The following is a 15646-nucleotide window of genomic DNA, read 5'->3' as shown; positions in this document are numbered from 1 at the left end:
GAGAGTACATTAATTTAAAAAAAATTTTAATAGGGTCACTCATACTCAAAAAGGTTGGGAACCATTGGTATCAGAGGAAAGAGCATTCTCACTGTATATTAATATCTGGAGACCTGACTTGTAGCTCTGTCTCTGTCGTTAATTACATGTCTGGTTTTGGATAAATCATTTCCTCTCCCTGGTACTCATCTATAAAATAAGGAAATTAGACTTGATCTCTAAGGGCCCTTCCAGGTCTACAATTTCATGATTTTAGGGTTCATATCTCTATGATTCCAGCTTCCCTTGACTTTATTTCGTATTTGCTTAGATATCTATTCAGGGAATTTGAATGAACTTTCTTTTCTTTTTTTCCCTGTTTTTTCTTTTTTAAAATTTATGTGTTTTTTTTTTTTAAACAGGGCAATGAGGGTTAAGTGGCTTGCCCAGGGTCACACAGCTGGTAAGTGTCAAGTGTCTGAGGCTGAATTTGAACTCAGGTCCTCCTGAATCCAGGGCTTGTGCTTTATCCACTGTGCTACCTAGCTGCCCCCTTGAATGAACTTGAATACACTGAGAATAACATAAAGAGAAAGCTACTCCCCAAACAAAACAAAATACATCATTGTGCATATTTCTTCCTAGTCTGTAGCTTCAGACTTTCAAGTTAGAAGTATAAATTGGAACTGTTGAAAAACAGCTGTGAAAATCAAAGGTATTACTAGTTAATATTATTTTTGATGGTAAAAAAAATAGATACAGAGTCAATTCTCAACTTTCATAGGGTTAATATTCCCAGAAAATGGCACAGATGTAAAAAATGGGAGTGTTGATACATTGATCTTATCCCAAAAAACTATAATCTTTCATTAGAGATTGCCGAAAATATGCGTTTCTGTATATAATTCTTTATAATGAAACATTAATTCTGATATGTACTGTTGACATAGTAACCATGAAATAACCTGTAAGATGAAGTACACAAAATAAAATTAGTAACATGCAAAACATTTTTCTTGCTAGTAATTCCATAGAATTCTGTGAACTTTTGTGCTAACATCTCAATTTTTAAAAACCAGACAATATTCATTTTTCATAACACACAGAACCCACAGCATCACAAATATTTTCCTCCTTTCTGTGGATGTTTGTTAATACCAAACTTTCTGCCAATAGTGGATACAGTCATTCTGGTTTTTGTTTTGTTTTTTTTTGGCAGGGCAGTGAGGGTTAAAGTGATTTGCCTGGGGTCACACAGCTAGTAAGTGTCAAATGTCTAAGGCCGGATTTGAACTCAGGTTCTCCTGAATCCAGGGTCGGTGCTTTATCCACTGCACCACCCAGATGGCCTGCTGCAGTCATTTTGGAATGAAGTTTATCTGACCCCTTTATTTTTTTCTCTAAGGGGCATTGCTTGAATTTGCATACTTAGAGCCCAAAGGACCTACATAGTTCTTGGGGGGCATAATTACAATGCAAAACTAGAGTTTTAAAGGCAAACAATGAAACCATGCAACAAACGCATGGGAAGTGCTTTACAGTGGTAGGGTAAACAAGACCAGTGAAGCACTTACTAGGGTACCAGTTGTGTTCATCGTGCCTCTTATTTTTTCTCTAATGCTCATATCCGTGAATGTGCATAGTTGCCATTGTGAAAGTGAAACTGTAGTTACTAATAAATTCACGCAAATGCTTGAAGTTGCCAATGTTAACACATGAATGTTGAGGATTGACAACTGTTCTATCCAGCTAGTAATGAGCATTTGGAAGAAATGCTATGGAGATTTTAGGTATAGTTATCTTTTGTAAAATACCCTGCTGCACTTGATTAAAAACTTCTTAAATGCTTTTTTTTTTTTTTAAGTAGTGGAGAAGAAATTATGTGAACTGTTGGCTGCTTTTTTCCCCCCCTTAATGTGTGAATTAAGGTTCATGCATCCTATCTGTTTACCTTTCCCACGTTTCCTGCAGTAGCTAAACATTAAGAGTAATGATTTAGGGGGCAGCTAGGTGGCACAGTGGATAAAAGTGCCAGCCCTGGATTCAGGAGGACCTGAGTTCCAATTTGGCCTCAGACACTTGACACTTACTAGCTGTGTGACCCTGGGCGAGTCACTTAACCCTCATTGCCCCACAAACAAACAAACAAAAAAGAGTAATGATGTATTGGTTTGGGGATATTCTCTTGAATGTTTTGCCCTGATATCCTGCCTTGCTAAGTCTCACCTTGGATTACTCTAATCTATCTCCTCTGCTCCTCTTTACATGCTGTTGAATAGAGCTGAAGAAACTCATGCCAATATCCTAATGGAGTCCACTTAAGATTATGTTATGTAATCTCAGCTGGACCTCATTTCAGCAAAGTAATCTTCTAATTTCTGCCTAAATGATTCTTTGTCACACTCCCCACAGTGACTTCTTTCAAGCTTTTCATACTACCTGAACTCCACCTTTTACAGCTGAGAACCTTGCTCCATATCTTACTGAGAAAAAATGACAATTTGCCATGAACTCCCTCTTCTACCTTTCTCTGTATCAGAATCACTTAATATTATCCTTCATTTTCTCTTCCTTTTCTTCTGCCTCTGGAGACATCACCAAGACAATTTCTCCACATGTACCTTTATCCCATCCCCTCCTGTCATTCCCAGAAGATTGTCCTCATAATCCATCTTTTCCCCCCTATTCTTAAATATTCCTTATCTCTTGATTCCAGTGCCTGGCACATAGTAGGTGTCTAATAAATGTTTATTGACTGACTGGTTACTATAAGAACAGTTTCTCCCATCCTTTAAAAAACTGACCAGATTCTGACCTTCCCTCAATCTATCATAATGATATCTCTCAGGGCAGCTAGGTGGCACAATGGATAGAGCACCTGCCCTGGAGTCAGGAGGACCTGAGTTCAAATCTGGCCTCAGACACTTAACACTTACTAGCTGTGTGACCCTGGGCAAGTCACTTAACCCCCCCTCCCCCCTTTCCCCCCCCAAAAAGATACCTTTCCTCCCTTTCATAGCAAAACACAAAAAACTGCCTCATCTTTTTGCTTCCACTTCTCTGACAGTTTCCATCCATTGAAATTTGGCTTCCAACCTCATACCTGAAACTGCTTTCTCCAAAATTACCATGTGATGTCTTAATTGCCAAAATAAGGCTAGAAAGCCCTTTTCACTGTTCTTAACCTTAATCTTCCCTGCAGCATTTAATACTATTGATCATCCTTTCCCTTTTCAGATTTTTGTGACACTGTTCTTTCATCTGTCTGATTAATTTCTATCAGTCTTTTCTGGATCTTCAGCCTTATTATACCCCATAGTTGTATATATACACCAAGACCCTTATCCTATCTCTCTCATAGGTTCTTACAGATCTCTGTGTGTGTAACTCCAGGCTCACTTAGACATTTTGAAATCTTCTCCAGCTCATTTTGCAGGGCACACAGGGTTAAGCGATGTGCCCAGACTCTTAGAGCTAGTAAGTGTCTCAGGCTGGATTTGTACTCAGGAAGATCAGTCTTCCTGACTCTGGGCCTTGCATTCTATTTACTATGCCATCTAGCTGCCCCAAAAGTGCTTTGCTTCTCTTATCTCACTTGATTTTCACAATAACCCTGTAAGGTATAGGCTGTTATTATTACCACTTTTCAGATGAGAAAACAGGCTGAGAGAGGCTAAGTGACTTTACCAGAGTAATATAGCTAATAAATGTTTCAGGGCAGGGTTGGAACATGGTCTTCCTGTTGCTAAGTCCAACACTTTATCCCACTCTGCCACCTAGCTGCCTCATTTTATATATATATATATATATATATAGGTACAAATAAGATCTTTCAGGACAGGAATTTTCACTTTTTTCTTTTTATCCCCAGCATTTTGAACAGTGCTTAGCACCTAGTAGGGAATTAATAAATATTTGTTGATCTATTGATACTCCATACTGGCATCTGTTAATCTCAAGATATGTTGTGAAAGTATCAGCACCATTTTAAAAAATCTACTCTAGTATAATGCATTACAGTGGTATGGTGATGGGGGCAGAGCCAAGATGGCAGAGGAAAGGCTGTGATCCTTGGAGCTCCTGACACTAACCATCCACATACCTTCAAAATAATGCCATAAGACAATTCTTGGAGCAGCAAGACCCACAAAAGAACAGAGGGAAACCATTTTCCAGCCAAAGATTTCTTGAAAGGGCAACAGGGAAGGTCTGTGGAACCCAACTGAGAGAGGAGCATAGCGCACTGCACAGATCCAGCCCCAGACAGGCTGTGCCTCCAGAGCCTCAGAACCATCAGCGGCTACTTCTGAAATTCGGCTCGTGGACTGGTGAGGGTGTCCAGTGGTTGGCCAGGTGAAATAGCTGCGGTCTCTGCTGGAGCACCCATATTCTGAACCAGTAAGCAGACTCAAGTAGCAGTGGCCCAGTCGGGGAGGGACACAGGTACACCAAGCTTCCAACCATAGAAAATCAGATTTCAATCAGATTTCTGCTTCTGGGTTAAAGAGTAAGCAGGCCCATGGTGGGCTGAGAATGAGCCTCACATTAAATCATACCACCTGGGACCCCCTGTAGCTTGGGACAGTGCATCCTGGAAGCAGGGCTCCACTGTAAGAAGGAGTTAAAAGCCAAAAAATAGGCTGGCAAGATGAGTAGGTAGAGAAAGCAGCAGACCATTGAAAGTTTCTTTGGTGACAAGGTAGATCAAAATACACCCTTAGAAGAAAATAACAAAGTCAAAGCTCCTACATCCAAAGATTCTAAGAAAAATATGAATTGGTCTCAGTCCATAGAGGTGTTCAAAAAGGACTTTGAAGATAAAGTTAGAGAGGTAGAGGAAAAAGCAGAAAGAGAAATGAGAGTGATGGAGGAGGGTCATGAAAAAAAAGTTAACAGCTTGAAAAGCCAAATTGGCCAAATGGAAAAGGAGGCACAGAAGTTCTCTGAAGAAAATCATTGCTTAAGAATTAGGATAGAGCAAATAGAAGCTAATGACTTTATGAGAAATCAAGACATAATAAAGCAAATCCAAATGAATAAAAAAATAGAGGGTAATATAAAATATCTCCTTGTAAAAACAGCTGACCTGGAAAATAGATCCAGGAGAGAGATAATGTGAAAATCATTGGACGACCTGAAAACCATGATAAAAAAAAAAAAGAGCTTAGACATTGTCTTCTAAGAAATTGTCAGGGAAAATTGCCCTGATATTCTAGAAACTGAAAAATAGAAATTGAAAGAATCCACTGATCACCTCCAGAAAGAGATCCCAAAAGGAAAACTTCCAGGAATATTATGGCCAAATTCCAGAGATCCCAGGTCAAGAAGAAAATATTGCAAGCAGATACAATGGTAAGGTGACATAATTTCAGAAGGGTTAAAAATCACTTACCTATAGGCAGAACTAAAAATTTAGTCCGTTTTCTCCTTCAGGATTTCTTCACCCATATATGTGTTTTTGCTAGCATAGTTGGATACTGTTTATAAGTAAAGGATTCACTTGGTTTTGTTTTTTTTTTTCAATGTCTTTACTTAATTTCAATCACTAGTCAGAGACAGTTTTATCCTTTTTTGAAACAAAAAACACCCCACATTTTTGTTGATAGACTAAAGCTTTATTTTATAAAGATCACTTTTTGAAGAGGAATCTTTTTTTCCTATTTTATTAGTACCATTTATTTTCATATCTTTTAATATAGTTCTCCCCTTCTCCAATTTGCTAAGCTTTTCCTTTGTAATAAAAATGTTTTAAAAAAAAAGGTCAATAAAACCAACTGGCACATTTATCACATTTGATAGAATATGCACAATTTCATACTCTTAGGCCCCTATTTCTCCAGTAAAAAGAGAGAATTGCATTTTCTCAATTCTTCAAGTTAAGCTTGGTCTTTATACCAAGTTCAGATTTGTTTTATTATTTCTGTTGGTGGTGTTATATTCATTTTGTATATTTTCCAACTTCTGCCTAATCCTTGCACCAAATACTGTGTGTACCAATGTTGGTTGGAATTATTCATACTTGCATTTCTTGCATGCAACAATATTCTGTTACATTGATGTACATAGTTTGATGGACATCTACTTTATTTCTGATTCTTTTTAACCACAAAAATGCTATTGTGGATATTATGGTACACACAGGGCTTTTCTTTGTCTTTTAAGTCCTTGGGGATAATCACAACAGTGTGATTTCTGGGTAAAGGGATATAAACATTTTAGTCAGGGACAGGGTGGGGGGGAGCATCTAGGGCAATGCCTCAAAAGCATAGTTCCAAAGTGAGAAAAGACATGATTCTGAATGTCTTGATAAATTCACCAAACCATTCGGTGCATTAGTGTGCCAGTCTTCCTGTAGCATCTTTTTTCATCTTTGCCAATTTGCAGAGCTATAGGTGAAACCTGTAACTTTCATTTTTGAAAGCTGTATACTGAATTCTTTCTCTTTTCACCTTGCCCTTTTGTTTCAGTAGATCTGGGCAGTTTTTGTAAGTGATTTCCTGAAATACAATGTCCAAGGCCTTTTGGAGGACATGGCTTTATGGTAATCTAAAGATTCTTAAATTATATCTCCTTGATCTTTTTTCCAGGTCAGTTGTTTTTGCTATGAAATATCTACCTTATATTTTCTTCATTTTTTTTTCAGTCTTTTTGTTTTAATATTTCTTGTTGTCTAATGAAGTCAATTATTTCTCTTGCTTAGGTAAAGTTTTTCTACCTCTTCTGCTAAGCTATGAATTCTCCTTCCAAGCCTTTCCTCTTAAACTCTCATTTATTTATTTATTTATTTAGTGAGGCAATTGGGATTAAGTGACTTGCCCAGGGTCACACAGCTAGTAAGTGTTAAGTGTCTGGGGCCGGATTTGAACTCAGGTACTCCTGAGTCCAGGGCCGGTGCTCTATCCACTGCGCCACCTAGCTGCCCCTCTCATTTATTTTTAAACGTTTCCTCCAGGGTTCTCATTTCATGTTAAAATTCTTGCTATATCTCTCCAAAGAATTGTAGTTGAATTTTTGACCAAGCTGTGTTTTTCCTTGAGGCTTGGCTTGTAGATGTTTTGGAATCATTCTCTTCCTTGGGGTTTGTGTCTTGGGCATCACTGTTACTGTAAAAGTGCTCTTTGGTGACAGGTTTTTTTAGGAGTTGGGGAGTGGGGAGTGGAATCATTCTTTTCTACCTTACATCCTGAATTAGAGCTTTATATTTCATCCAGACTCTGTATTCTGATAGTAGGTTACATCCAAGGCTAGTTTGGTCCTGATTTGTATTCTTTGCCGTTGTTTTCTCTGGCTATTATGTTCTTCAAGGATCTCAGGGACAGTTCAGGCCAGGAACCTGTAAGTTTCCAGTGTGCCAAAGTGGCCTAGGGTAAAATCTGATCACTTCTGGTTTCAGCTTTACAAGATTCTTACCCCATTTGAATCTGGGTGACACAACCCTAGACTTCCTGGTTGGAGCTCCAAAAGACATGTTTTGTGGTCAACCACTTTGCAACCAGGAAGACTGTACAGGTTCAGAACAATAGATTTACAAGTTCCTCTTTAGTCTGGACTTGCTACTCAGCTGCCTGACCCAGACAGGACTTGGGGTTGCTAAATCTGAGATCTGGTGTAGGAGTAGATCTCATCTTCAGTAGGTACTGAAAAACGAAAATTCAGCTACACGTGTACAAGAGTAAGTACAAGTGAGGGATAGAGTCATTACCTGGCTCTTTTTCATTCTTCCTGTGTCAGGCATGAGGCTGGTACTTACTGAATCTGGGGTCACCTCTTGCTTGTCAGCTGTGTAGCTACAGACCCCAGTTCAGTACTGGTACTGGAAGGCTCCTTGTTCACTGCCTTTCCCCAGTCTTTGCAGGTCTATCTGTTTTCCTGTGCTGGCTTAGGCTGGAAAATTGACTCACTGCAAATTTTCCTTACGATTTTTCTGGGGGGCATTTAGGTGGCACAGTGGATAGAGCACAAGCCCTGGATTCAGGAGGACCTGAGTTCAAATGCGACCTTGACATGTACTAGCTTTGTGACCCTGGGAAAGTCACTTAACCCTCATTGCCCCTCTAAAAACAAAAGATTTTCTGATCGTGATTCAGTCTGATGCTCTTTCTAGTTCTTTGTTGGAGTAGTTTGGGGAGAGTTGGGCTGTACTTTTATTCTGCCGTCTTTACTGGTCCCTTTAGATGGCTGGATTTAGATAACTATTTCAAGATGAATACATTTCTCTTAAAATTTAGGACTCAAGACTGCAAACGTGTTGCTCTGGAAGAGTACACTCCCTTAATTTCTGACAGCAGTGGGGAAAATATTTACACTCTATACGATTTAGTAGCCAAAATGTGGTTTTCCTTGAATATTTTATCAGCTTCAAATCATAGATTTTTAGTGATAAATTCTCAGCATTATATATAAAAATTGAAGTATACCCAAAGAAGAGATATGGGAGGGAACCTCTTTGCTTTTTTTGGGTGGATGAGAGGGTCCTAACATGGGGGACTATGTGTATGGAACACTTCATATAATGTCAGACTTTTCTGATATGTTGGTTAGTTTTGCTGAATTGCATTTTTAAAATCTTTGTCTAAAAGAATGGCTTTTAGGGAGAGGAGAGGGGAGTGATATATTTAGAAATATAGGTGACAAAAAATTAGATAGTAATAAAATCTTTTTAAGTAAAACAAAAAGTCCTTTATTTCAGAATTGTACATTTCTATATAGTTTGTTTACATTAGCAATTTACACTGTTTACATTGAACTGATGTTTAAAATTAAATGTCCAATTTATGAAGTATATTTTGAGGGTTGAGAGTCAGAATAGCATATTAGCAGAATAGTTATTTTCTTCATAATTCTAATAAATAACTTATCTAATTTTTTTAAATCCCCAGAAAATGAGGAGGGAGAATAAATTGTTGACCATTAAAAAAAAGTTTTAAAAAATACTACCTTTTGCAGTTTATTTTCATATGTCTGTATACTGAAAAGAATCATCAAACTAAAATTACTTCTTTGAAGTCAGATTTACCTTTTAAAGATAACTGTAGTAATTTTCTTACAGGGCAATCACTTCGATCAGTATGAAGAAGGACACTTGGAGATTGAACAAGCATCACTAGACAAACCTATAGAATCGGTAAGATGTTCAGTGTTTATTTTTTGGGCCACCAACAAGCTAGATAGCGTTCGGATGGTATTTGATGTGAATGCAGTTAAATTTGTTAATGGTGGATTGTAGTAGTGTAGAATTGCTGTTCTCTAGTCTGTACTTTACTCTAGTTGGGTTGGGGGTGTAGTCTAAAATTTATTTTGGTTCATAATTTAGGCACTTAAAGACTAATTTTTTTAGTGAAAATGTATCCTTTTGGCCCATACCAAAAAAAGGGAGCAAGATTTAAGCCCTCCCCCCTCAAATACAAGGAGTAAAATGTATTTTGATCCTTTTAAAACTTTTTATTCATGTATTTATTTTTGCTTAATTAGTCAAATTATGTTGTACAGAATGATGAGCTGTGAGACTTTCCCACTCAAAACAGTAAGGGATGATAAATTTGTATTTGTTGCATTAATGGGACTCATTTGATTAAGAACAGAATAGTTCAGTATTTTTGTTTTGTATTTTCTTTCCCACCTCTCCCTGCTTCATTATGGATATAAATTGATTCCAGGTTGTGAAGTAGATGAAGTTATTTTCCTGAATTTTGAAACTTAGTTCGATTAGTCCATTGTTGCCTTCCATGCCATAAAGCATAGAAGAATGTCTAAACCTGTGGTGGTTTCAGCACTTAATATTGGTAGTAAACAGGTTTAGCCTCATTTTTAATGTATGTATGTTCAGTCATTTTTCAGTCATGTCTGACTCTTCTTGACCCCATTTGGGGTTTGCTTGGCAAAGGTGTACCATTTGCTTCTCCAGCTCATTTCACAGATGAGAAATCTGAGGCAAACAGGCTTAAATTACTTGCCCAGGTTCACACATTTCATAATCATCTGAGGTCAAATTTGAACTCAGGGACAGGAGTCTTCCTGACTCCAGGCCTGACACTCTGTGCACTTGCCACCTACCTGCCACTAGGAGTATATATAGTAAAACCTTTAATGGCGAAATGAATTCAGTCTTGGCATTCTAGCCAGTCCTGGGTTGTTTGTTTGTTTTTAAGGGCTTAGATGATTGTTGTTTTCCAAAAGAAAACAAAAATTAGTCATTATTTATGATAATATAGCTTATGGTATCTTTAGTTTTTATTTATTAAAAAACCCACAACATTAGCAAAGGATCAACATGCATTTATATTCCTACATAGGGTTGGTGTAGTGTATGTTTGTGTGTGTGTTTAGATGTTTACAGAAATTTACACAACTTGGGGTGTTCGACATTTTTCTTCCACAGCAGTTGGCCCATATTAGCTAAGCAGCCATGATCTGGTTTGTATTGCACGGTCTGCCTTTTTTTTTTTTTTTTAATTTCTTCTCTAGGGTTTCTTTTCTCCCCACTTCCCCTTCTTATTTCTGTTCTTCTGGTCCAGTGAACACTGCATATAGTACCTTCTGTCTTAATGTGCTGGCATGACGCTAGTCTTAGGCATGGCAGTAATTGATGACGCATGTGATAATGCTGCAGAGGGAGAATTCATATCTGATGCGCTGAACAGCCTAGTCTTGTGTTTTGAAGTAAAAACTTTAATTGAAATGCCAAGCCCACTCTGCACTGTAAATTTCATAAGAAAGAATTAGCATTATTGTCTTGTTCTATAGCACCCTGAGAATTATTGCCAAATTATTCAAATATCTGTGTCTCAGTGTCTTGCACTTAGAAGAGGACCCTCCCCACCTCCACCTTCTATTTGATGTACATTTTGAATATATATGTTAAATAGTTAAAAATTAAAGGATAGCTAGATTTGTGAAGCCTGGGCATATCTGTATTGCATAATTGGTTAATAATACTTTAAAACAAGATCTTAATTTATTGAGGGTACTCTGTACTGGCTGCAGCAGAAAACTGAATTTAAATCCCTGAGTATTCATTGTTCATATGCCCATCTTAACTGAAAGTTTTTTTTAAGTACTAAATAAAATTTTTTAAATTTGTAAAGGCTTCTTTTAGGACCAGATTTTTAGCGCTTTTGAATAATTGATTGGAGCTTATTTTTTCTCTTGTCCTGTGGCAGATATGACTGATATTTCATCAACCACAGTTTTATTGAGAGGCCAATTTGTTTTTAAAGACATTTCAGAATTCAGGAAATGAATTCTAGTTCATAATATGAGAAGAAGAACACTATCAAAGGTCAATCCATTGCATTTCTATTATTTTAAGGACCAGAGTAGACTAATATGCATTATTTGTAAAATGGAATTAGCTTAATCTGTCCAAACAACAAAAGGTACCATATTTTAACCACAACAAAGAAATATTGACATTCCTGAATTCCAGATGCTCGGTGATAGCAATAATGATTCTAACCATTGTGATATCTTGGAATTCCTAGGGACCAATGGTGTTGTACACAAGAGTTTATCTGCTGAATTCAGATCTGTCTCTGCAGCAATATCTGAGAGGTGCTGACTGTTTTGCTACAGCATGCAACTCAAAGGTGGCTGGAAGTATGCAGGTTTGGGAGTATACAGATCATTACAAGGTCCTAAAAGTCTAGTGAACAAAACATCTTTTTTTCTTAAGAGTATTCTGCAGCATCTGGTAACCATGGAAGACTGCACAGTTTATGCCAAGTATGTGTTTGTGAGTGTAGATCGAAGGTTTTTTTTGTTTGTTTTTTTTAAATAGAGTGGATGTGAAGCAAAGCTACCCCAGATTGGAAAAAACTCAGAGGTGCAAAAATGCAGTATACCTTTGGACAGCTTCTAAAGCCTTACACATTCAGCCATTGAAATGTTAGCTCTTTTGTTTTGGCAGTTCTGAATAATTTCACAATATTTGGTTAAGGAGTATCCTGCCCCTCCTCCCAAACGTTTATTTCAACCAAGTAAATACCTTTAGTAAGGTTCCAGATGACCTTTCTAGAATAAGTCTTTAGAAGATAATTAAGATTGCTCAGTAGATGACTTTATTTATCTTGAGTTTAAAGGAACCAAAATAAAATTCTGAAGATAAGGCCTTTTCACATGCCAATTACTAAAAAATAACTTTTGGAATCTTGATGAAAAAACAGCCATCAGTACTATATGGACTCCACATATTTATAGTTGATATGCAAAGAAATATGTATTAGTTTGATCTAAAGCCATAGTTTAATTAAGAGAGCTGGAGCACATGTGTGTTTGAATCCCACAATGTCCTTGAATCCTTATTTCTACAATTGGATTGATTTCTTAGGTAATTTTTCTCAATTCTTATGTGAAGTCAAAGAAAAGAGATGGGGAGTGAATGCCTACTCCCTAAGTTGTGCTGCCTGCAGCAGAGTTAAACTAAGCTGTCATTGTACAAGTTAAATTGCATATCATCCATTAGTTTGTACTTGGCTACATTTAACTGTTAAAACCCTTTCCCCAGAGCAGTCAGGTTGACTGAGCAGGCTTTGAAAAAATCCGTGAAAATCCTTAGACTCCAGTTGCTGCTTGTTTAGTCTGTTCATCTAGAGTTTAAAGAAATTATATGCAATTGAGTTTTGTCACTTTAAACTTTGAGGTTTGGTTTTTGTCACTTTGTATATCTTTTTGAATCTGTGGACTCCATTAGTTCCAAAGAATAACTCTTAAGACTACTGATTTGACATTTAGCAGTGGCCATATGTGGATTGCACTATAAATAATGTGCTTCTTGGAGCTGAATGGTGTAGCATTACTATTTGGCTTTTCTCTCTGGTCTTCATTGTGTCATCTGTAGTGAGCTATAGGTTTTGTTTTGGGAATCTTTTACAACCTGTTGTTTGCATGGGTTCACCCAGTAGCATCCAGTCCTTGCTTATGGATTTCTCAATACACAGTCAGCAAAGCTTACAATCCACTCAAGAGGTTTGCCATTTTTTAATCAGTGTTGAAAGGGAGCTAAAAATCTAACATTAATGTGGCTGTCAATATGGAAGTAAGTTTAACTAGTTATTTACCTATAATATATTTGATTTTATTTGGTTTATTTTGTACCTAGTCCAAGTACACTTGGAATCAGCCTTACATAAATTTTGATCCATATTTTAGCATTTTTCCAAAGTTTTGTTACACAGATTGGTACTGTTAAAAGTGGTCGCATACAATTTCATGGAGCAGAGTAAAGTCCTAAGAATTCACTGCTTGAGATAGAATTCATAAACAAAAATACTGAAGAAATGTTTAGAGGATTGGCAATGCATTATGATTGTTTCTGGTATTAAGTATTTTTTTCATGCTGGTTTTTTAAAAATGTGAGTAAATGCTTCATGCTTTCAAGGATTTTCCCATCTAAATTATCTTATTTCTCCTTAAAAACACACTCTGCCACATGTCCTCAACACCATCTTTCTCTCCCCTCCCCATATAAAAAGGCATGAAATGAAAAGAGAATAGAGGCCAAAAAATACTGCATATCCACTATGCAGTCGTTCAGAAATGCAAAAAATAGGGACCCACCGAAATGTGACCTTCATGAAATGAGTTTGGATTCTTATTCCAAATCCCATGCCAGCCAGAGCTAGAAGAATTTCATGGTCCACTTCTAAAGTGACATTGAACATGGATTGCCAGCATCCACATCATAGATATAGATAGTAACACACAAATGAAGTGTGGAAGTGGATCTACTCCAGTGGATCTTGTGAAAAACGGACATATTGCAGAGTATCCTTGGGGAAGCATGTATGCCTAGGTTGTCTTATTTATCAGTAGTTCATAAGGAGGATTTCTTGCTGAGAGTAGTTAAGCTCGGGTCCTTCTGAATCCAGAGCCAGCGTTTTATCCATTGCACCACCTAGCTGCCAGTAAGGAGGATTTCTTTGCATAAATTCCAATTAGAATGTAAAGTTCCTGTGAGTAGAAATTGTTTCCTTTTTTTTACCTTGTACTCCCAACCCTAGTACTCCCAACCCTAGCTCAGTATCTAGTATGTAGTAGGCACCTAATAAATACTTGCTGATTGATCCCTCAAATGTACTTACCTGCAGCCTAGGACTGCTGTCTCTTCACTAGTCACAATCTATTTGTGATGGAAGAAAAGATTTTACACAATATTTGTGTCAGACTTTCATAAGATTATAATTGAATCTGAATTTATGTACTTTATAGGAGTTTTCGATAAAAGATTTCTAGTTCTTCCATATATTCCAAGAGATATGACCCATTTCTGATGCAGATCTTTGTATATTTATTGCCCATGGGGACCATGAAAAGCTTCCAAGTGATACAGTTTTATTCTGCCATCATTTATTAAGCTTTTCCTATTGTACTATGAAGTGGAATACAAATATAGAAATGAAACAACCACTTTCATTTAAAAGCATTCATGGGAAATAGTTGGGGAAAGATAGAAACATTACCCTTCACAGGGTGAGTGGATTCATAAATTTTTTGGAGGAGCAGGAGCTGGGAAGAGGGTGTTGCTTTCCCTATCATAAACATAATGTTTTTAATGAATACTTGAGAGAGATGGTCAAGACCATTTTATGGTAAAATAATCTGGCCCCATCATTTTACATATCCAAGACCTAATAGTCCCAGAAGCACTAAGAGTATACATGGTTGCTCTCTTCTTCTGGGGGGAAAGATGAGCCATATTTGAATACTGACTCTCTTGTCAGTTCATTTCTAACCCTGGTTTTCCCCAGTAAGAAAGAGGTAATATTCTAGGTGAAAGAGTTCTGGGGTGAAAAGATATGAGATACTGTTCTTCCTCATTTGCTCTAGTCATTTATAGGGAAGTTACCACTGGGGAAGCGCAAGGAGAGAAGTAACCTATTCAGCTATTGCCTTCACTGCATTCAGAAGGAAATGCTAAATATTGGTATATGTTGACATTTTCACTCCAGCAGTTTCATTGCCTTTTCAGAACTGGAAAAATAGACTTAAGTAAGTAGAACACATTTTTATTTGTCCCAAAATTTCTTCATCTAAATTTTTATTTTAGAAAGCAAGTGCTACTACTGTTATGATAACAGAGATTCTTGTAGCCAAAACTTTTAAACTTTTTTCTAAGAGGTCACAGCCATCCTCTTGAGTGGTTTGTAAAAGTGGTGCTAATGTGTATAACCTTCCTAAATTTTTCTTTCCCCTACTCTTCTCCTTTTAACATTTGTTATTCCCTTCACTGTGTCAGTCACAACACGCTGCTCTTGAATCTCTCAGCTGGTCTTGACTCGTGAATTTACTTTTTGCTTTCACTCTTCTTTAATAAATACATTACTTGCAAGCAGTGAATTGAAAACAAGACAAAAAAAAGACCATTAGTGATTGGACAGTTTCTTACTTTGTGTTACATTTAACTGTTCTTTTGACAGCCCAGTTTTTAAAGCCAGGTTCGTATGGAAATGCTTTCACTCCACTTGCACTGCTTTTGGAAATAGCATACTGCTTCATCTGTCTGTTTATTTTAGTGCATTCATAATACAATACAGTCAGCATAATGTCTCATCTCCACTTAGCAAAAGATTGTCATCTTCTCTTTTTAAAAAGCCAGCAATTTTTGTCAGCATTGCCTAAGTGCCCAAATCCCTGTCAAGTAGAGTAACAACCTAAGTATCTTAAAGATATA

General features: G+C 37.1%; 1 protein-coding gene across 6 annotated transcripts in view; it reads left to right on the top strand.

Annotated features, from left to right (window-relative positions):
• The window catches only part of GPATCH8 (G-patch domain containing 8), a 125612-nt gene that overhangs the window by 50032 nt on the left and 59934 nt on the right, over positions 1 to 15646 (top strand). For 5 of the 6 annotated variants that reach the window (XM_043999567.1, XM_043999566.1, XM_043999571.1 and 2 more), the window contains exons 2-3: positions 9029 to 9103; positions 15393 to 15410. Coding sequence is in view for 1 of the 6 variants with exons in the window: in XM_043999565.1 (XP_043855500.1) it covers positions 9029 to 9103 (75 nt within the window). In the remaining 5 variants the exon portion in view is untranslated. The remainder of the gene's footprint in view (positions 1 to 9028; positions 9104 to 15392; positions 15411 to 15646) is intronic. The other variant, XM_043999565.1, reaches the window with a different exon arrangement.

Source organism: Dromiciops gliroides, chromosome 4 (genome assembly GCF_019393635.1).
Source record: "Dromiciops gliroides isolate mDroGli1 chromosome 4, mDroGli1.pri, whole genome shotgun sequence".
Taxonomy (NCBI): Eukaryota; Metazoa; Chordata; class Mammalia; order Microbiotheria; family Microbiotheriidae; genus Dromiciops; species Dromiciops gliroides.
Note: the sequence above shows the minus strand (reverse complement) of the source record. Positions and strands in the feature narration are given on the sequence as shown.